At 34.9% G+C, this 22816-nt stretch overlaps 1 protein-coding gene across 2 annotated transcripts; it reads right to left on the bottom strand.

Annotated features, from left to right (window-relative positions):
• Window positions 1-8475: 8475 nt before the first annotated feature.
• LOC111634566 (protein FAM207A-like) lies at window positions 8476-20897 on the bottom strand. Of its 2 annotated transcripts, XM_023379368.1 has the most exons (5): window positions 20716-20897; window positions 14962-15136; window positions 13113-13248; window positions 11494-11562; window positions 8476-8633 (listed from the first exon to the last, which is right to left on the bottom strand). In XM_023379368.1, the coding sequence occupies exons 1-5, from the start codon at window positions 20815-20817 to the stop codon at window positions 8513-8515; spliced, it is 603 nt and encodes a 200-aa protein (XP_023235136.1). In that variant the 5' UTR covers window positions 20818-20897; the 3' UTR covers window positions 8476-8512. The 2 variants fall into 2 exon arrangements, with proteins under 2 accessions (XP_023235136.1, XP_023235137.1); XM_023379369.1 differs by lacking the exon at window positions 11494-11562 and having other exon boundaries at window positions 8478-8633.
• Between the last annotated feature and the right edge of the window lie 1919 nt (window positions 20898-22816).

Raw genomic sequence — 22816 nt, 5'->3', positions numbered from 1 at the left:
TTTTTATCGCTGTTACTCCCAGATTTTAGGTGTCCACGAACTAATCGGATGAATCATTTTGTTACGCCAAATGACCACCAGATTACATCAGTCTACTTTTTTGCAATTATATTTAATTAATTACTAAGTAATTTGTCACTACAGGGAAGCATTAGATTAATTTCCATTCCCAAAACAAGGCCAAAGAGAAAGCTATAGTCAAAACCTGCTGCTATCAGGGTGTAAAAACCAATTTCTTATCATTGTCTGAACTAAGACTAACAAGAAATGTTATTCCTGCAATGTTCCTTTCATAAGGAGTTTTAAATTGTGGTTAAGATCTGGAATCCATCATCTCTACAATCTCTACAATATGAACATGAACCCAAAAGCCCAATTTATTGTTTAAAGCCAAAATTATCGGCAATAATGTTTAGCATGAGACGGTACACTGCCTATTTCTATACAAATTATTTATTATTTAATTAATTACATAGCCATATTTTAGTCTGATAACTTGGTAGTTTGTCTTACTTTAATGATAATTGTCCTCGTATAGTAGTCCCTTACAACGCGGGGATTCGTTACACGTTATAGAAAATCACGTTATCGAAACCTGCATTATCGCATGATTTATGAAAGTTTAAACCTTGGCCCGTATATTTCTAATCAACAAAATTTGAGGGCATCGCTTGCTTTATCTGCGTGTTGTACGGGACTCTACTGTAATTGAGGTTAATAGAAGAATGTTTACGACTTTGGCAGCATCTTTAGAACCATTAATATCATATACTTCCTTTTAATCACGGATGGCTTCATATAAAATATCAGTTCCTTAGTGTCTAAAACTTCATGTAGAGAATATAAGATAAAGAATACTTTATACAAGACACTGTTGTCTATTTCTTATTTTGATTTATATATATTAATTCAAAAAATTTACAATTTCAGAGATTAATGCAGTGGTGAAAAGGAAACAGGAATTAAAAGAGAGAGCCAAGAGGAGACAAATGCCCGTAGTTGGAGATATGAAACCCTTAGAAGACGCTCTTCCGACTTTAGAGCTTCTGTTGAAACAGAATAATGAGTACGTATAAATAAAACGGATCCTAAAGTGATAAGTTTACCGAAAAATACAGGATTTCTTCCAGTGTTTAAAGTAAAAACAAATGAAAAAAAAACCTATATCCTGCAGAAACTAAGCCCCTTTTTTCATTGTACCCATATGTTTGGCTAGGTAAGGGACAGGACTCGGCATATTCAGTATAAACTTACAAATATAATCTAGTTAATGTTTGTGGGTTAGGAATGTAATGATTCTTCTTTGTAGATTCATTTGTCACAGCTTATTTGAGGGTGCTTTAAAACCATTAAACAAAGACTTTGCAAATACGATTATTGTTGGCCAGTTCCATAACCAGAAATAAATCATTGGGGAGCGTACAAGGGCAAGATGAAAAATTCTGACTGGTTTTTTTCTCTTTTCCAACAGGCACTAGACCTATTAGCTACAGTCCAAGTGTAAGAAATGTAACAATAGCCTAAGTTTATGTTGAAAGTGAAAGAATATATTATAATATGTGTATAATATGCTTTCAGTTTCATCATATATATATACATATGTAATATAATAATTGAGGGAACTCAGTTCTCATAGCTTCCTGTAGCTACAACTCAACTGTTGACCATCAGTATGAGAAATCAAATAGGCAAAGTGTGGTCCACTAGTGTATTATCTGTTATATCTGAGGACACCATAGTCAACTATAAAATGCATTTCACATTAGTTGTGATGTGATGAACAAAGAGAACTTATATTATGAAATGACTTCATTTATATACTTAACTTTAACACAGTAACTTCAAGCAGAAATATAAACAATGACTGAACCAATTTATTGTGAATAACACCATAAATAACACTTGCTACCTGATGTCTCCACATAATATATTTCCATTGTGAGTAATTTTGTCATTTATACATTATGCAAAACCATCAGTCAATGTCTTTGTTCCAACAGAAGAAACTTGAGACTAAGCCAGAACCTTAGATCTAGATTTGGTGCTCAGTGGCGTAGCAAACATAACTGGCACCCAGAGCACAACACTATTGACGCCCCTCCAGAAACAAATCTTGTTTGTCTTGGAGATCATTTGGCGCCCCTCTGCGACAGGTGCCCCGGGCATGATATACCCCCTTGCCTCCCTCGCTACGCTAGTGTTGGTGCTATTTTCAAAATCTACTATGCGGGCTGTAAAATCAAACGAAAAGTATTAGAACTGCTGGCATGATGAAACTCTTGACTTCTAACTTAGAAGAAATCTGTAATTTAAAATAACATGGATGAAATCTAATAATGTTTGGTTACTTGACTGAGTAGCAGTGTAAAGATGTCAATAAAACTCAGGTTTCTGATGACTAATGGGCTAGCCACTCAGAATTTTCTTCAAGTGTAACTTCTAAATAGGGGCCAAGTTTCTAATAAGAAAGTCCTCCCGGAAGGCAACCCTCTTGGCAAATCACTAACGCGTTGTGTTGCCTTGAGTTAAGTAGTTTGTTTATATTTGTATGTGTTATGTATTTATAAATGATTTTATATGTATGTATGTGAAAGTTTTGTTTTTGTTCCTCTGCAGGAAAACAGAAGAAAAGAAGTCAACTAAACCTTTGGCTTGCAGATCAACTTATGCGAGGCAAAAAGCCATGTAAGTTTATATCGAGTAGAAGCAGGATTTATTACACAACACACAAACTTAGCATCTCCAAATTAAGTCCCTCTACAGCAATGTAACTCTTTCAATCTATGTGAAAACAATACTACTTGCCTCATTGTTTGCAACAGTAGCAGTCCCCCCTAGGACTGGGGTTATCTTCAATCTGACTCTTTTTCAAACTCTTAAACATGGCTTTGACATTGCTTACCATACTCTACACAGAATGTGTCAAAAGTTTCTGTGAAGGCTTCACAGAGTTACACACAAAATTTGATTTTGCTTGCTGTTCCATACATTATTTTGTACCTGCCAACTTCCTCTGACACTGTCATAAAAATTCAGTCCTTTCTTGCTGCTCACAATGGAGATAAATAACATCAATTATGCTTGAACATAAGCATATACTTAAAGAAACTGATATACACTAAGAATCTTATACAAGTCGACCCCCCTATAACACTGTTGATTATTCCGTTTTATATGAATTCCATGTTGTACGAGTCACTTAGATTTTACAAATACTTGTGCCGGGCAGCGAATGGCTCACGTATTTCTAAAATCTAAGTGACTCGTACAACATGGAATTCATATAAAACGGAATAATCAACAGTGTTATAGGGAGGTCGACTTGTATAAGATTCTTAGTGTATATCAGTTTCTTTAAGTATATGCTTATGTTCAAGCATAATTGATGTTATTTATCTCCATTATGAGCAGCAAGAAAGGACTGAATTTTTATGACAGTGTCAGAGGAAGTTGGCAGGTACAAAATAATGTATGGAACAGCAAGCAAAATCAAATTTTGTGTGTAACTCTGTGAAGCCTTCACAGAAACTTTTGACACATTCTGTGTAGAGTATGGTAAGCAATGTCAAAGCCATGTTTAAGAGTTTGAAAAAGAGTCAGATTGAAGATAACCCCAGTCCTAGGGGGGACTGCTACTGTTGCAAACAATGAGGCAAGTAGTATTGTTTTCACATAGATTGAAAGAGTTACATTGCTGTAGAGGGACTTAATTTGGAGATGCTAAGTTTGTGTGTTGTGTAATAAATCCTGCTTCTACTCGATATAAACTTACATGGCTTTTTGCCTCGCATAAGTTGATCTGCAAGCCAAAGGTTTAGTTGACTTCTTTTCTTCTGTTTTCCTGCAGAGGAACAAAAACAAAACTTTCACATACATACATATAAAATCATTTATAAATACATAACACATACAAATATAAACAAACTACTTAACTCAAGGCAACACAACGCGTTAGTGATTTGCCAAGAGGGTTGCCTTCCGGGAGGACTTTCTTATTAGAAACTTGGCCCCTATTTAGAAGTTACACTTGAAGAAAATTCTGAGTGGCTAGCCCATTAGTCATCAGAAACCTGAGTTTTATTGACATCTTTACACTGCTACTCAGTCAAGTAACCAAACATTATTAGATTTCATCCATGTTATTTTAAATTACAGATTTCTTCTAAGTTAGAAGTCAAGAGTTTCATCATGCCAGCAGTTCTAATACTTTTCGTTTGATTTTACAGCCCGCATAGTAGATTTTGAAAATAGCATCAACACTAGCGTAGCGAGGGAGGCAAGGGGGTATATCATGCCCGGGGCACCTGTCGCAGAGGGGCGCCAAATGATCTCCAAGACAAACAAGATTTGTTTCTGGAGGGGCGTCAATAGTGTTGTGCTCTGGGTGCCAGTTATGTTTGCTACGCCACTGAGCACCAAATCTAGATCTAAGGTTCTGGCTTAGTCTCAAGTTTCTTCTGTTGGAACAAAGACATTGACTGATGGTTTTGCATAATGTATAAATGACAAAATTACTCACAATGGAAATATATTATGTGGAGACATCAGGTAGCAAGTGTTATTTATGGTGTTATTCACAATAAATTGGTTCAGTCATTGTTTATATTTCTGCTTGAAGTTACTGTGTTAAAGTTAAGTATATAAATGAAGTCATTTCATAATATAAGTTCTCTTTGTTCATCACATCACAACTAATGTGAAATGCATTTTATAGTTGACTATGGTGTCCTCAGATATAACAGATAATACACTAGTGGACCACACTTTGCCTATTTGATTTCTCATACTGATGGTCAACAGTTGAGTTGTAGCTACAGGAAGCTATGAGAACTGAGTTCCCTCAATTATTATATTACATATGTATATATATATGATGAAACTGAAAGCATATTATACACATATTATAATATATTCTTTCACTTTCAACATAAACTTAGGCTATTGTTACATTTCTTACACTTGGACTGTAGCTAATAGGTCTAGTGCCTGTTGGAAAAGAGAAAAAAACCAGTCAGAATTTTTCATCTTGCCCTTGTACGCTCCCCAATGATTTATTTCTGGTTATGGAACTGGCCAACAATAATCGTATTTGCAAAGTCTTTGTTTAATGGTTTTAAAGCACCCTCAAATAAGCTGTGACAAATGAATCTACAAAGAAGAATCATTACATTCCTAACCCACAAACATTAACTAGATTATATTTGTAAGTTTATACTGAATATGCCGAGTCCTGTCCCTTACCTAGCCAAACATATGGGTACAATGAAAAAAGGGGCTTAGTTTCTGCAGGATATAGGTTTTTTTTTCATTTGTTTTTACTTTAAACACTGGAAGAAATCCTGTATTTTTCGGTAAACTTATCACTTTAGGATCCGTTTTATTTATACGTACTCATTATTCTGTTTCAACAGAAGCTCTAAAGTCGGAAGAGCGTCTTCTAAGGGTTTCATATCTCCAACTACGGGCATTTGTCTCCTCTTGGCTCTCTCTTTTAATTCCTGTTTCCTTTTCACCACTGCATTAATCTCTGAAATTGTAAATTTTTTGAATTAATATATATAAATCAAAATAAGAAATAGACAACAGTGTCTTGTATAAAGTATTCTTTATCTTATATTCTCTACATGAAGTTTTAGACACTAAGGAACTGATATTTTATATGAAGCCATCCGTGATTAAAAGGAAGTATATGATATTAATGGTTCTAAAGATGCTGCCAAAGTCGTAAACATTCTTCTATTAACCTCAATTACAGTAGAGTCCCGTACAACGCGCAGATAAAGCAAGTGATGCCCTCAAATTTTGTTGATTAGAAATATACGGGCCAAGGTTTAAACTTTCATAAATCGTGCGATAATGCAGGTTTCGATAACGTGATTTTCTATAACGTGTAACGAATCCCCGCGTTGTAAGGGACTACTATACGAGGACAATTATCATTAAAGTAAGACAAACTACCAAGTTATCAGACTAAAATATGGCTATGTAATTAATTAAATAATAAATAATTTGTATAGAAATAGGCAGTGTACCGTCTCATGCTAAACATTATTGCCGATAATTTTGGCTTTAAACAATAAATTGGGCTTTTGGGTTCATGTTCATATTGTAGAGATTGTAGAGATGATGGATTCCAGATCTTAACCACAATTTAAAACTCCTTATGAAAGGAACATTGCAGGAATAACATTTCTTGTTAGTCTTAGTTCAGACAATGATAAGAAATTGGTTTTTACACCCTGATAGCAGCAGGTTTTGACTATAGCTTTCTCTTTGGCCTTGTTTTGGGAATGGAAATTAATCTAATGCTTCCCTGTAGTGACAAATTACTTAGTAATTAATTAAATANCAGTAAGCATTTCATCTTTTATCAAAACACCGTAAAACCACGTGGTTTAATAAAGTGCCAAAACTAACACCGGTGGCGCAACAAGCATCAAAGATGGCGGCGCCGAGAACAACAACCTGTCATTTATATAAATACCTTTGTCTCTTTATTATCTTCGATGGCAACGTAAACCTTCTTGATGCCGTCTTTAGCCGTTTCGACCGGGCTTTCCATTTCTAATTTCACGTATTTAAAAAAAAAATTCAAAATACAAACGCGATTACGCGAAACGCGACGGACCCGTAAACAAAGCTTCTGTGTTTACACACGCGAAAGAATTTGTTTAAGTGTTGCCAGCTGTGTCAAACGATACACCTGGCAACACTAAAATTGTTTCGCGTAAATTTTTTTCAATTAGAAAAAATATATGTTTTTAATATCGGTAACGAATAATAATAATTTTATTTAAATTTTAAAAATATATGAATCAAATATTATATAGTTAACGCTAATTTTAACGGCTAGGCGATTAAGGTGACAGCCCACCGCTCCGATATCGAAAACACCCAGGAATTTTTCGGGGGTGATCGTCTAGGTATGTCGGGGCACGCCCCTCACCACTCGTTAAGAACTTGCTTAGATGGTTTGTTTGATTTACGGCAACGCAATACTTGGAGAACTGCCTAGGAGGATGTCTTCAGGAGGGAAACTGGCTCTTATTTGTGTGTTACAGATGCGGAGAAAACCCGGAAAACTACACATGGACAGCCTGTCGGAGCGAGGAGTAAACCCATGACCAAACTGTGTTCAGGGTACGAAGACCGCTTGGCCACTGGCTGGCGCTTGCTTAGAAAAATTGCCCTCTTAGCACCTGTGAAGAGGAGAGTTAAAAAGCCTTTCGCCTTAATTACAGGTTCTTTTAACTTTAACATTTTCTTTCCTGCCCACACTAAAGAGAATATTTTAAATTTTTATTGCAGGTTCAGTCATCCCAATATGAAGAAAGCCATGGGGCGAGAAAAGACTCGACATATCCAATTCAACACAATAATAATTTCCGAGCCAACTTGAACTGGAATCCAGGCACTCCAGTGTGACGATATAGTGTTTAGTTATAGGTATATTGTAAAATTCTATTCATTGATAAAAACTGCGAAACTGGCATACAGCTGTGTTTCAGAAAGGATGATATAAGGGTTACAGTTATGGTCCGATTGGTACCAGGTAATTCCACTGGAATGTATTAAAATTGCTACTGCAGCAGTGGTGCCCGAAGACTATATACTGTATTTAAAAAGGGCACCGTACATTATGCAAGAAGCTTCAAACACTAAGATTTAATGTCGGAGCAGTGCTCTTACAAGATGGGACTGGTTGCTCTGAGGCAAACTTGGCCTTGAAAACAAGGAATATGGTTTTGGTCAACATACAAATAAATAATTACATAAAAATAGTTGCATTGGATAATGGCAAAATGCCATTTATTAGTTTCTATTTGAATAATAAATTATAGTGTCATAAATTTTCTCCTGTTTGTAAATAATAAAATTTGGGGCTCTCTTGGGAATTAGGAAAAGGACAATTCAGACTAAAAACAAGGGGCACACGTTAAAAGGTACGGCCATCCCCATACCCCAGTATACTATTAAAACAAATCTCACAGTTCAGTATTTTCACTGTATTGTTTGGAGGCCTTTCCAGCAAGATAATTCATTTCGTGTTTGTTGTGTGAGCGGTAAGAGGGACTTTTAATCATATCCTGCAAGTCTCCAAAAGTATTGCTATTAATCATGCCAGCACCTTCTGGTATTATTGATTAATCTGATGCTTGAAGATGGCTTTTTCTCCCATGTAAAGTATGCGTTTCTCCATGTCCACAGAAGAACAGCTAGATGAGGAAGAACAGAGCCTGACATATATCCAGATAAAACTATTCACAAGAATTTCTAATGATACGAGTAGGACACAAAAGCTTTTTGGAGCAGCAGGCTACGTCTTTTTTCGTTTCATCCAGCCATCGAGCAGTTTTAAAACATTTTGTAGACCTATCAGTCGCTTAATCCAAAGAATTGTCAGAGAATTCTCAAAACAAGTGACACTGTTTTCACATAGAATAAATGAATATTTAATATAAACTAATTTACAATTTCAATAATACAAAATAACATTTTCTTTTAATGAAAATTATGTTTCCACGTTGTTGGATTGTAACTTGTTTTGGAGATGAGTTTTGATGGTACTTGCCGGATCCTGTTTGAAGGAAGGATGATTTAACACTTGTTGAAATATGGCTATATCTTCCAACCTACAAAATATATTAATTTAATAATTAGAAATACTCTCGTTTAACCAAATATTAATGAATATGCATATTTAAGTGTAAAAATGTGAATTTAAGTTGTCAAAAATAACCATTTACCAATGTTTAGCATGAGCATATCTCAACTAGTAAGTGATACAAGGGGTGAAAAGTTATTGTGCAGTGAGAAATACGCAATGTTATGTTATCGTTACGGCATTGCAAACTAAACCCGTAAGTTGTATGTCTGGCATTTCCACTTTGCAGTAGATGGTGTTACTATTCGCTGGTAATCTTACTGTTAACTATCAAGTGGGAGCAGCAAACAAGCATGCTCTGATATACAGTAATACCTCAACTTATGCGATTTTCACATCTCGTTGATTCGTCTTTTGTTTGAGCGCCAAGCAACTCTCGATTACTCAATCCCCCACACTATTGTTCGGCTTACATGTTCAGATGTGTTGTGCGGAATCTACACATAGCCACAATTTATTTTGTGTTATTTATTTCTGTCTTTGTTATATCTACGGACACTTGAGAAACTCTATGTGGTGATTTCTTCTAACCGTAAACGAATCAAAAGACGAGATATGATTAACGAGAGCAATTATTAGCTTACGTACATCCAAGTTGGGTTTTACACAAATTGCGATATTATACCCCGACTTATGCGGTTATCACTCGGTCCCACCTATCGCGTAAGTTCGGGATATCACTGTACATATATACATGAGGTAGGGTAAAAACTGGAATAAACTTTCTCACAATTGCATATAACACTGTTTGACAAGGGTTCTATTTCTGATATTAAAATGTTTGATTCTAAACCAATTTATCATGGGAAATTCAAATCTGGAAACAGAATTTTGTTGTCAGGGATACTTTTTGTGTAACGTGTATATATATATATGTATATATTCACAGTTCATGGCAAACACAGACGTTATAGAGAAATATGTGTATGTTGCTGCATGCAGTAATAATCGAACGTGACAATGATGTTGCTGGCCTAATGAAGGTGCTGAACTTCACCTACAGTTCACAGGAGTGGAGACTTTTCATAGATGCATTGAAAATAAGTCTCAAGGGTGTTTTTCTCCACAATGGAAATAAAATGCCCTCTGTTCCAGTTGCTTATGCCAGCTTGACTAAAGAGAATTACAAATTCTTATGAAGGATGATAAATTCATTACAATACAATGAATACAAATGGAAAATATGTGGAGACTTCAAAGTAATTGCTATGACATTGGGAATGCAACAAGGCTACACGAAGTATGCATGTTTTCTTTGCGAGTGGGATAGTCATGACAGAAATTCTAACTAAATGTAAAAAAAANAGTATTAGAACTGCTGGCATGATGAAACTCTTGACTTCTAACTTAGAAGAAATCTGTAATTTAAAATAACATGGATGAAATCTAATAATGTTTGGTTACTTGACTGAGTAGCAGTGTAAAGATGTCAATAAAACTCAGGTTTCTGATGACTAATGGGCTAGCCACTCAGAATTTTCTTCAAGTGTAACTTCTAAATAGGGGCCAAGTTTCTAATAAGAAAGTCCTCCCGGAAGGCAACCCTCTTGGCAAATCACTAACGCGTTGTGTTGCCTTGAGTTAAGTAGTTTGTTTATATTTGTATGTGTTATGTATTTATAAATGATTTTATATGTATGTATGTGAAAGTTTTGTTTTTGTTCCTCTGCAGGAAAACAGAAGAAAAGAAGTCAACTAAACCTTTGGCTTGCAGATCAACTTATGCGAGGCAAAAAGCCATGTAAGTTTATATCGAGTAGAAGCAGGATTTATTACACAACACACAAACTTAGCATCTCCAAATTAAGTCCCTCTACAGCAATGTAACTCTTTCAATCTATGTGAAAACAATACTACTTGCCTCATTGTTTGCAACAGTAGCAGTCCCCCCTAGGACTGGGGTTATCTTCAATCTGACTCTTTTTCAAACTCTTAAACATGGCTTTGACATTGCTTACCATACTCTACACAGAATGTGTCAAAAGTTTCTGTGAAGGCTTCACAGAGTTACACACAAAATTTGATTTTGCTTGCTGTTCCATACATTATTTTGTACCTGCCAACTTCCTCTGACACTGTCATAAAAATTCAGTCCTTTCTTGCTGCTCATAATGGAGATAAATAACATCAATTATGCTTGAACATAAGCATATACTTAAAGAAACTGATATACACTAAGAATCTTATACAAGTCGACCTCCCTATAACACTGTTGATTATTCCGTTTTATATGAATTCCATGTTGTACGAGTCACTTAGATTTTACAAATACTTGTGCCGGGCAGCGAATGGCTCACGTATTTCTAAAATCTAAGTGACTCGTACAACATGGAATTCATATAAAACGGAATAATCAACAGTGTTATAGGGAGGTCGACTTGTATAAGATTCTTAGTGTATATCAGTTTCTTTAAGTATATGCTTATGTTCAAGCATAATTGATGTTATTTATCTCCATTGTGAGCAGCAAGAAAGGACTGAATTTTTATGACAGTGTCAGAGGAAGTTGGCAGGTACAAAATAATGTATGGAACAGCAAGCAAAATCAAATTTTGTGTGTAACTCTGTGAAGCCTTCACAGAAACTTTTGACACATTCTGTGTAGAGTATGGTAAGCAATGTCAAAGCCATGTTTAAGAGTTTGAAAAAGAGTCAGATTGAAGATAACCCCAGTCCTAGGGGGGACTGCTACTGTTGCAAACAATGAGGCAAGTAGTATTGTTTTCACATAGATTGAAAGAGTTACATTGCTGTAGAGGGACTTAATTTGGAGATGCTAAGTTTGTGTGTTGTGTAATAAATCCTGCTTCTACTCGATATAAACTTACATGGCTTTTTGCCTCGCATAAGTTGATCTGCAAGCCAAAGGTTTAGTTGACTTCTTTTCTTCTGTTTTCCTGCAGAGGAACAAAAACAAAACTTTCACATACATACATATAAAATCATTTATAAATACATAACACATACAAATATAAACAAACTACTTAACTCAAGGCAACACAACGCGTTAGTGATTTGCCAAGAGGGTTGCCTTCCGGGAGGACTTTCTTATTAGAAACTTGGCCCCTATTTAGAAGTTACACTTGAAGAAAATTCTGAGTGGCTAGCCCATTAGTCATCAGAAACCTGAGTTTTATTGACATCTTTACACTGCTACTCAGTCAAGTAACCAAACATTATTAGATTTCATCCATGTTATTTTAAATTACAGATTTCTTCTAAGTTAGAAGTCAAGAGTTTCATCATGCCAGCAGTTCTAATACTTTTCGTTTGATTTTACAGCCCGCATAGTAGATTTTGAAAATAGCACCAACACTAGCGTAGCGAGGGAGGCAAGGGGGTATATCATGCCCGGGGCACCTGTCGCAGAGGGGCGCCAAATGATCTCCAAGACAAACAAGATTTGTTTCTGGAGGGGCGTCAATAGTGTTGTGCTCTGGGTGCCAGTTATGTTTGCTACGCCACTGAGCACCAAATCTAGATCTAAGGTTCTGGCTTAGTCTCAAGTTTCTTCTGTTGGAACAAAGACATTGACTGATGGTTTTGCATAATGTATAAATGACAAAATTACTCACAATGGAAATATATTATGTGGAGACATCAGGTAGCAAGTGTTATTTATGGTGTTATTCACAATAAATTGGTTCAGTCATTGTTTATATTTCTGCTTGAAGTTACTGTGTTAAAGTTAAGTATATAAATGAAGTCATTTCATAATATAAGTTCTCTTTGTTCATCACATCACAACTAATGTGAAATGCATTTTATAGTTGACTATGGTGTCCTCAGATATAACAGATAATACACTAGTGGACCACACTTTGCCTATTTGATTTCTCATACTGATGGTCAACAGTTGAGTTGTAGCTACAGGAAGCTATGAGAACTGAGTTCCCTCAATTATTATATTACATATGTATATATATATGATGAAACTGAAAGCATATTATACACATATTATAATATATTCTTTCACTTTCAACATAAACTTAGGCTATTGTTACATTTCTTACACTTGGACTGTAGCTAATAGGTCTAGTGCCTGTTGGAAAAGAGAAAAAAACCAGTCAGAATTTTTCATCTTGCCCTTGTACGCTCCCCAATGATTTATTTCTGGTTATGGAACTGGCCAACAATAATCGTATTTGCAAAGTCTTTGTTTAATGGTTTTAAAGCACCCTCAAATAAGCTGTGACAAATGAATCTACAAAGAAGAATCATTACATTCCTAACCCACAAACATTAACTAGATTATATTTGTAAGTTTATACTGAATATGCCGAGTCCTGTCCCTTACCTAGCCAAACATATGGGTACAATGAAAAAAGGGGCTTAGTTTCTGCAGGATATAGGTTTTTTTTTCATTTGTTTTTACTTTAAACACTGGAAGAAATCCTGTATTTTTCGGTAAACTTATCACTTTAGGATCCGTTTTATTTATACGTACTCATTATTCTGTTTCAACAGAAGCTCTAAAGTCGGAAGAGCGTCTTCTAAGGGTTTCATATCTCCAACTACGGGCATTTGTCTCCTCTTGGCTCTCTCTTTTAATTCCTGTTTCCTTTTCACCACTGCATTAATCTCTGAAATTGTAAATTTTTTGAATTAATATATATAAATCAAAATAAGAAATAGACAACAGTGTCTTGTATAAAGTATTCTTTATCTTATATTCTCTACATGAAGTTTTAGACACTAAGGAACTGATATTTTATATGAAGCCATCCGTGATTAAAAGGAAGTATATGATATTAATGGTTCTAAAGATGCTGCCAAAGTCGTAAACATTCTTCTATTAACCTCAATTACAGTAGAGTCCCGTACAACACGCAGATAAAGCAAGCGATGCCCTCAAATTTTGTTGATTAGAAATATACGGGCCAAGGTTTAAACTTTCATAAATCATGCGATAATGCAGGTTTCGATAACGTGATTTTCTATAACGTGTAACGAATCCCCGCGTTGTAAGGGACTACTATACGAGGACAATTATCATTAAAGTAAGACAAACTACCAAGTTATCAGACTAAAATATGGCTATGTAATTAATTAAATAATAAATAATTTGTATAGAAATAGGCAGTGTACCGTCTCATGCTAAACATTATTGCCGATAATTTTGGCTTTAAACAATAAATTGGGCTTTTGGGTTCATGTTCATATTGTAGAGATTGTAGAGATGATGGATTCCAGATCTTAACCACAATTTAAAACTCCTTATGAAAGGAACATTGCAGGAATAACATTTCTTGTTAGTCTTAGTTCAGACAATGATAAGAAATTGGTTTTTACACCCTGATAGCAGCAGGTTTTGACTATAGCTTTCTCTTTGGCCTTGTTTTGGGAATGGAAATTAATCTAATGCTTCCCTGTAGTGACAAATTACTTAGTAATTAATTAAATATAATTGCAAAAAAGTAGACTGATGTAATCTGGTGGTCATTTGGCGTAACAAAATGATTCATCCGATTAGTTCGTGGACACCTAAAATCTGGGAGTAACAGCGATAAAAACAATAGCTAAAGTTTCTCAGAAGTTTATTTAGACCACGTTCAAAGATGGTTGATTTTGGTACTTGCGACAAATTGTAAACTGTGGCTAAACATCCCCAAGCCAGATCTAACAGGGACCTCGTCTTTTCAATTGATCCAACACTGATAAGTAGCTGTAGGTCTGCGCCTCACCAGTCGGGTGGCCAGTGAAGGTTTACATGTTTTCTTCACTTACTAACACCTAAACAAGGCCCGGTTTCCCTATAGAAAGTCCACTCAGAAAACACCTCATCTTGCAGAATTCCCATATTACATTGCTTTATCACATTAATTCTACAATCTCCAAGAAGGTTACAAATATTTTGCATATTCCTTATATACTAAAAGTAAAACCATTTCTATCATTTGTGGGCCAGATTAATGTAAACTAAGGGCCTGAATTTGCCAGGAGCATAGCGGGCGTGTTTTTCTTTTACATTATTTCTTTACAGTTCTCAAGCAACAGTTGACAAAATGATACACAGCCATTGATTTTATAATGAGAGAAGACAATGATTTATAGTTTCGAAGATTGTTCAGACAAGCGCCGACGTAAATGTTGTAAATAAATGTCTTAAGCATCTCCGAAGATTGATTACGGTAACCCAAAAGCATTTGGAAGTACAAACCGAGCAAGTAAATAACGTAAATCTTGCCAAAACAATAAAATACGCATTCCATTTAAAAGTAGAGTTAAGTTTGAAATTAAATATTTTAAAGTTTAATAAATCATTTATATAAAGGATAAAGAATACACAACGGTACTTTGTATAAATAACTGGTGCCTTAACCGCCTTTTATCTTTCTTTGACATCTGCATTCCGTTGGACGCGAAACTTTTGACGCTCATCTGGTCAAACTCCGGTAGTTTTTGCTTCAGCATATCTTCGGTAATGTTGACGCTACTGAATAAACTGGAAGCCAGATTTGATATTTGGAGCTGTAAAAAAAAAATTTCTGAAGTTATATTTTCTACAGTGTAATTCATGGAATTTGTGGATTACAACACAAGTAGAGTTTGTGATGAAATGAAGCCGAAAAAGCACAAAGAAATAGTTTATAAAAATTAAAATATAGCAGACTTATCTGTACATCATAGCATTTATGGCTGTATGCATAAATATGCCATAACATGGGTTATCTTATAAACAAAATACACACCTGCTAGGTCATCGGAATGAAAGATCCCATAATTATTTGGCATTTAGTATGATGCATTAACCCACTACTGATTAACCATAAATATAAAGAAGATGGAATAGAAGTCTTTTATATTATTTTTAACTCTCTCTGCCCTGTGGATACTAAGAGATCCTTTCAAAATGTGAATGTGATAAGTGGAAAAACCATGAGTTCAGTTGCTCTATGATATTGGCACCCCCCTAATAATGGTTGTACAGACAGTGTTCATTACCAAGTATTACACCAACCATTATTAGTTTGTGACATCCTCCACGACACTCATTTGGCTATTGCTTCACCCCACTATAGCGTATAAATACAAGTATAATAACAAAATGTTGAGATATAGACTAGAAAAAGGACATCCATGTTGTAGTTCCTGGGAGCCAGAGAAATATACAAGCGTTCAGTTTGTCTTTAATAAAGAGTTATCTGTGTTATCTGGTCAGTCGAGTCATTTATAATATATGGTGGCAGCGTAGAGGATAATGTATCAGATCCCAGCGCCAGAAGTGTTTAATTTTCGTCCCAAAGATTGGAGAACATTGATAGGGCGTTTTGAACGATGCCTGGACTCCATAATAAAGAAGCTGACCAGATAAATTCTTTAATATACTTAATGGTACAGAAAGCTGAGGAAATTTTGGTGTCATTTAGTTTCCCAGAAGAGGATAGAAATGACTATTCAAAATTTAAGGGGGCATTCAAAAAATACCTTGTCCCAACTAAGAATGTTATATGCAAAAGATATAAATTCTATTCTGAGTTTTAACAAAAAGGAGACAGAGGAGAATTTCATTACCTTGTTATATAGTCTTGTTAAAACATGTGATTTGTCTGCTTCATTTCAAGACGAAATTATTAGAGACAGAATAGTTTGCAGCGTTAGAGACAAAAAGTCTGAACGTTTGCAGCTGGAAACAGAACTAACTATGGAAAAAACAGTAAACACTGCGAGACAGGCTGAAATGGTGAAAAAACAGCAGAAAACTTTTAAGAACAATTCCAGAAATAAGATACGAATTAGGCAAAACTGCACGTAGAACGAATGTATTTTCAAAGCTGGAAGCTACTGATGATTCATTTACCAGAAACAAAACTTCAAATTCCTGTTATTGGCTTGGAAAAGCTGTGAAATATACTAAATTACCCTGCATGTAAAGTGGTGTGTAATAAATGCAAAATAGTAGGTCATTACACAAAGGTCTGTGAAGCTAAAGTGGGTATAAATGAAATAAAAGAATCTAATCAAAATTCATTTTTGGCACATGTATAAGGGTCGAGTAATAGAAACAGTCTAATTAGTGGAGAGCAAACATTTTCACGGGAGACATTCCTTTAAACTTCAAGATTGACACAGGGACAGATGTCACAGTTATACTACACAACACATACAACAGAGTGCTATTTTGTGTTAAATTACAAGAAACAAATAGATGGCCCTGGAAAGAAAACACTAGATGTTGTGGGAATGTTTACAGAGAAGCTAAGAAATGAGAGATTTTGCATCCAAGAAGACATATGTTATCAATAAACTATATCATTCCTTGTTAAGTTGTAAAGCAAGCAAACAGTTAAATATTATTAAAAGAATACATACACTAAACTCTGCTTTCAATCCGTTTAAAGAACTTTCCAATCTATTTCAAGGGAGTGAGAAAGAACAGAAACCTTATCACATTAAACTTAAACCTGAAGCGAAGTCTTATGTCCAAGCAGTTCCTCTAAGGTACCACAGCTCTCCCAAGAGCAATTGTACCTTTTGGACAAGCTCAAAAAAACTTTGAATGATATGGTAAATAAGGGAATAATTGAGGCATTAGATGAATCTGCAGAATGGTGTACTCCAATGGTTTTGGTTCCAAAGAAATCAGGCGAAATAAGAACTTGCGTTGTTCTATCTAATTTAAACGAGAATATTGAAAGAGAATACTTTCCAATGGCGTCAATCCACTATATACTCAACCAATTACATAATGCAAAAGTCTTTAGTATTATTGATGCTAATGCAGGGTTTTGGCAGTTTGCATTGGACTCAGAATCATCTTACTTGACAACATTTATAACACCCTTTGGGAAGTTTAGATTTAAACAGTTACCATTTGGAATTAAATCAGCGCCCGAAATATTTCAGAAAAGAATACATGAAACAATGCCAGAAAGTTCTCGAATTGTTCCATTCTCCAAATTGGTGTTGGAACTCTACTCGATACATTCAAGAAAAGATTGGCGATAAGTCTCTTTGTATTTCGTTTTTTTCAGGTTAAACACCTCATATATTTAGTTAAATTATAATCTACCATAATGTTATTATAACTTAATTATAAATAAAAGGTATTCATCTGAGCGGTAAGCACAAGTTAAAGATTGTGTCCACTCCGGAACAATTATTTCTTACAGAATATTCTAAAGTTAATTTCTTTATTTATAATTATTACATTTAACAAGAGATGACAGCCTGCATCTTGCCACAGTGATTCTTAATTACTTTTCCTTAAGAGCCTGATAAAGGAATCTGGTTGTCTGTTTGATATTGAAGTTATCACTAGCATCCTACTGTGTAAAATTAACATTATTTTTACTAACAGAATATAAAATCTTTAAGACTGCTTTTTATTAATAAAGGGATATTCTACATATTTTATTTGTTCAAAAAATATAGCTAAAGGGGACCACGAAGTGATAAAAGGGCTCACTCTATTTCCATGCCCCATTTCAGCTCTCAACAATCCTGTCAAACAGTTGATTGATAGCTTTAAAAAACAGAACTAATTTTTTAATAAGGCTATTTGAATAGGCGCATAAAGAAAACTTAAAATAATATCTGATTAAAAGTTATTTACAGACTCATTCTTTTTGTTCGTGCAGTTCTAATCCTAGCAAGATGCAGACAATGTCCGACAGAAATAAAATCTTGGTCAGTGCTTAATAATAGTATTAGCATACATCCGTATTTAGTATGGACAGTCCGTACATTAAAGGCTCTGTCCACGTCCGTACCGTATTTTGAAAAAAATAAACAAAATGTCCATACTTTTTAAATGATTGTATAGTTAATAGTTAAATCATGACAACTTAAATTTAAATCTGACAAAAGGTGCTAAATTTTTGGTAATTATTATTGTATTTGTTGGCTAGGTGGCAAATTGCATAAGCAAATGTTGCTTAAAACACATGCACACAAACATTCATTATACAGGTTTTCAATTCGATAGTAATTGTTATCTAAGTGGTAAAATAGTTTTCTTATACTTAAAATTGCATTTTGTGCCCCAAAGGAAAGTGTAAATGGAAACTTTATATTATATATGTCAATGTCTACATTTACTAGACTGAAAAATATGAATAAATTCCTTTCATTTTGCCTTGCTATCCGAGTGCTTTTAATGCTAATCTGTCTGTATTTTGACTTCAACTATTACGATAACCCTATTAATAAACAAAAGTTTACAAATATATTAATTGTTAAAGAAAAAATTCAGGGTATATTGCCTGTCTAAATTGATTTACACAAGGAAACTTATATAAGAAAAGAAAGACACACTAATTTTTGTAAGAAATGCTTACCAGCTTCATTTATTGCACACAGTATGACATATATTTATGCTTCTGAATGATTCGTGTCTTAACAAATTTTATCTTACTCTTAATAAAAAACGATTACATGAAAATTCTAATGAACATGGGAATCACACTGGACAAAATAATAGGAAGGAGACAAATAAATGATCTGCTCGTAATTATGAAGAGTGATTTATATTATCTTAACATACACTGTATTACAATAGTAACGTAGGGTCTTCCAAAATGTATGCAATCATTTTAAATTACTGTAATTATGTTAATTATTATTCAGGAAGTATGTGACACACAAACTGTAGTGTGACTGTCAGAATTTCACATTATATCCTCATTCAAATGTCTCATCTACTACCTCTAGAAAGTGTTGTAAATAAAAATGACAACTCCACAAAAGAGAAGGCGTTTTGTGTTCTACAGTTTGCAAAGTCAGAATCACTCATCATTGCGCAACACAAGTAATCTGCAGGAGGTGCGACGTCGGATATGACGTAGCGAGTACAGCGGAACCCAGTTTATCTGAATTATAAAACACAATCCCTATCTCAGAAAGATAGACATATGGACAAACCTATAAATGCAAAAAATCAAAGAACTCCAAATTACATTCTTTCCCAATTGTAACAAGAAATGACTCGTTTCCTAAAAATCAGCATACGATTTTCATTGTTACGCATTTCAAGGGAGCGTTCTTTGAATTTACTTAATATCTTGTTGAACCTTTTCTATTCTTTTAAGATTTTAAAATTTTTACTTTCTTGTTCAATAAAAATGCTGTTCTTCTCATGGCAGTCAATGTGTTTTAATAAGTCTATTATTTGTAACCTTGTTAGTTATTATTCACTCAATACTCTAAAGCCTCTATTGTTTCCCCGCGTTTCACTCATCTTCAAACACTCGCGAAATGAAGTAAACACAGTAAAAATGATGTCTAAAGGAAAGAATGTGGTTGTTACATCGAAGAAAAAACTATAAATATAAAATTAAAAGTCTATAAACTGTGTTATTTACGTCGTCTACGATTTTTCTGATTATCTAAATTTTTGGTTATTCGAATAGACCATCCCATCAGTGCTGGCCCGAGGCAAGTTTTAGGATGGAGCGAGATCCCATTATGGCACCCCCCTTGGTTGCCCCTAATTTATACCCTTTAATATTCTCTACCACTGAGGCACCCCATAGGACTTAGCGCCTGGAGCGGCTGCTCCGTTTGCCCTACGGTAGGGCTGGCTTTGCGTCCCATACAAGCCGGTTAAATGGTTGTTCCACTGTATAGGAAGGATTTAAGTATTGGTTGGACGACACAAAGTGCATACATTGAGAAATTCTAACAGGCAAATGTGGAAATTTGAGTTTTCCAATGTTTTAATGTACATTAAGATGTTCTCAGTTAATAATTAATATTAATTACAATAATTTCAAATGGTAGCATACTTTTTTAAGACCCTGTATTAAATTAGTCACTACATTAAAGGGGCGTAAATGCTTATTTTCCATGATTTCTATGTGCTGTAATCTAACACTGCACCAGAATATTACAGCTTATATTTCTTCCAATGGTATGATCATTACCTGGCGCAACGAGCATCAGAAATCCACAAATTGTAGGCGCAACGAGTGTCAAAAGCTCTATTAATTAATTAATGAAAAGCATTTCATTAATTGCATTTATGCTAATTGCATGCAAGCTTAAAATATAAAATTTATTTCTCTTTACGTAGACATATTATGCCACAATTAATTAGTATTATACCAAACCTTCATCTCTGTATCGACGTTTGTTGGAGTTTCTTGCACTTTTTTATCCTGATTTTTCTTAGTCGTATAATGAAACGTTCTTTCCTTCCTAATTTTCCCCATTTAGAAAATTCTCACCAAAGTCAACTATTCAAACAACGTAGAAAACGAAACCACGTGGTAATGTGTTGCAAGATGGTCACATGGTGTTTTAAAAGTGTTGCCATTTACTATTTAAATAATTATTTTGTCATTGTTCTGTATTATAGATATTTATTAATATCTACAGAATGATCGTAAGAAATAATTACTTATAAAAATAATTTATTTCTTTTAAATTTGATTTTAAAAATTATTTAATTCATGACCTGCGGCCGCTTCAGTATGGGACTGACGAACGCTATAAGTGTGAGAAAAGGCCCAGTTACTGTCTATAGGGCGGTAAAGGTTGAGGAAATGATTAAAAAAATTTAATAAACTGGTTAGCAAAGCCACTCCACATTTTGCGGTGTCCAGTGGAAAATACAAGTACAAACCCTTTTTAAGACAGGACATAAAGAAATAATAAGGGCGCAATATACCGTTCCGGAAATCCTAGATTCCCAAAAAGATCCACATTCCGGCTTCTTTCTGAAATATCTTTCAACCCCGTAGGCGCTAAGAGAGTGTTTTTTTAGCAAGGAGATTATGAGTTCGACCAGACCCACAATGGGGCGATTGTTCACACTGTGGTCAAGCCCATAATGGGTGCAGGGGCGTAGACGACATAATCGGAAGAATTCGGGTTGCTCGCACGGATTCGATTTTGGATCCACCAGAGTGTTAGACCGACACTGCAGTTTGAAATCTGTGGACACCAAAAGAGCCTCCTTGTTTTTAGCAAAGTCATTATGATTTCGGCCAAACCCTCAAGGAGGCAGCTGGGAAGTGAAGAGTGGATCTCATAAATTCCGGATGAACCATTTCCAGAAAAAATTCTGGGGTTTACCAACTCGTCGAATTCGATTCCCGGTCCCCCTGAACGATAGGCTATCATCTTAACTGCTCGGCTATCTTGCCGTCCTTCTAAATTATAAATTTACAGTCGACCCCCCTATAACACTGTTGATGATTCCGTTTTATATGAATTCCATGTTGTACGAGTCACTTGGATTTTACAAATTCGTGAGCCATTTACAGCCCGGCACACATATTTGTAAAATCTAAGTGACTCGTACAACATGGAATTCATATAACATGGAATTATCAACAGTGTTATAGGGGGTCGACTGTATTAAAAACAGTAAGTTTTATTCTATTTTTGTGCTTTTATACACCGACTCTCTTTAATAAAAGCCAGTTTATAAATATCACAATTGAATAAGCTCTCCATGCGCATAATTTACCACTTTGTCTTAATTAACACATATCATTAACATATTTACAAAACTTACAGAATGCTGATTTGTATTCATAAAAGTTTATTTTACCAAAGCTCTATTCTTTAATGGCACTTCACAGTTACTACAGCTTGTATACTACTGTATATACAAGCTACTTAATTAACTTATCTCATTAGATTTCAATAACTTCCACTTGAAACTAATTTACAGCCTTATCCTGTTTACTTAATAGTCGCTACTACTACTTATATTATTGGCATAAAATGAGAAATAATACCTCCGAATCGTACTATGTAGAGTTTTTTCCTGTGGGCACAGGAGGGCCTTATACCATACCCATGGCGAGCCCAACAGTGGCCGAATGGATGAAACCACTAAACACTGGATCGTTGATTCGCGACAGGCCAATGGGCTGGCCAGATAGAATCTTTTGGGCCTTCTTAACGTGTCTAACATTTATAGAAAGGAGTTTTCTCGTAGAAAATCCTCCTAGGAGACATTCTCTTCGGCAGATGCCCAGGTTATTTTATTTTGTCAAACATAACCATCGTGAGTTCGATTAGACTCATAACGAGGAGAGTGGGTGATAAAGGATGAAGCCTAACAAATCGGAGACAGACAACTCCTAAAGATTTCTGGGGCTGTACTCCAAAATTCGATCCTGGGACTCCCAAAATAGTAGATTGACATCTAACCTTTCAGCCATTCTGCTGTCAAAATTAAATGTATCTGTTCAGTAC

The sequence above is a fragment of the Centruroides sculpturatus genome, unplaced genomic scaffold (genome assembly GCF_000671375.1).
Source record: "Centruroides sculpturatus isolate CEXI.00-Female unplaced genomic scaffold, Cexi_2.0 scaffold706, whole genome shotgun sequence".
NCBI classification, from domain to species: Eukaryota; Metazoa; Arthropoda; class Arachnida; order Scorpiones; family Buthidae; genus Centruroides; species Centruroides sculpturatus.
Note: the sequence above shows the minus strand (reverse complement) of the source record. Positions and strands in the feature narration are given on the sequence as shown.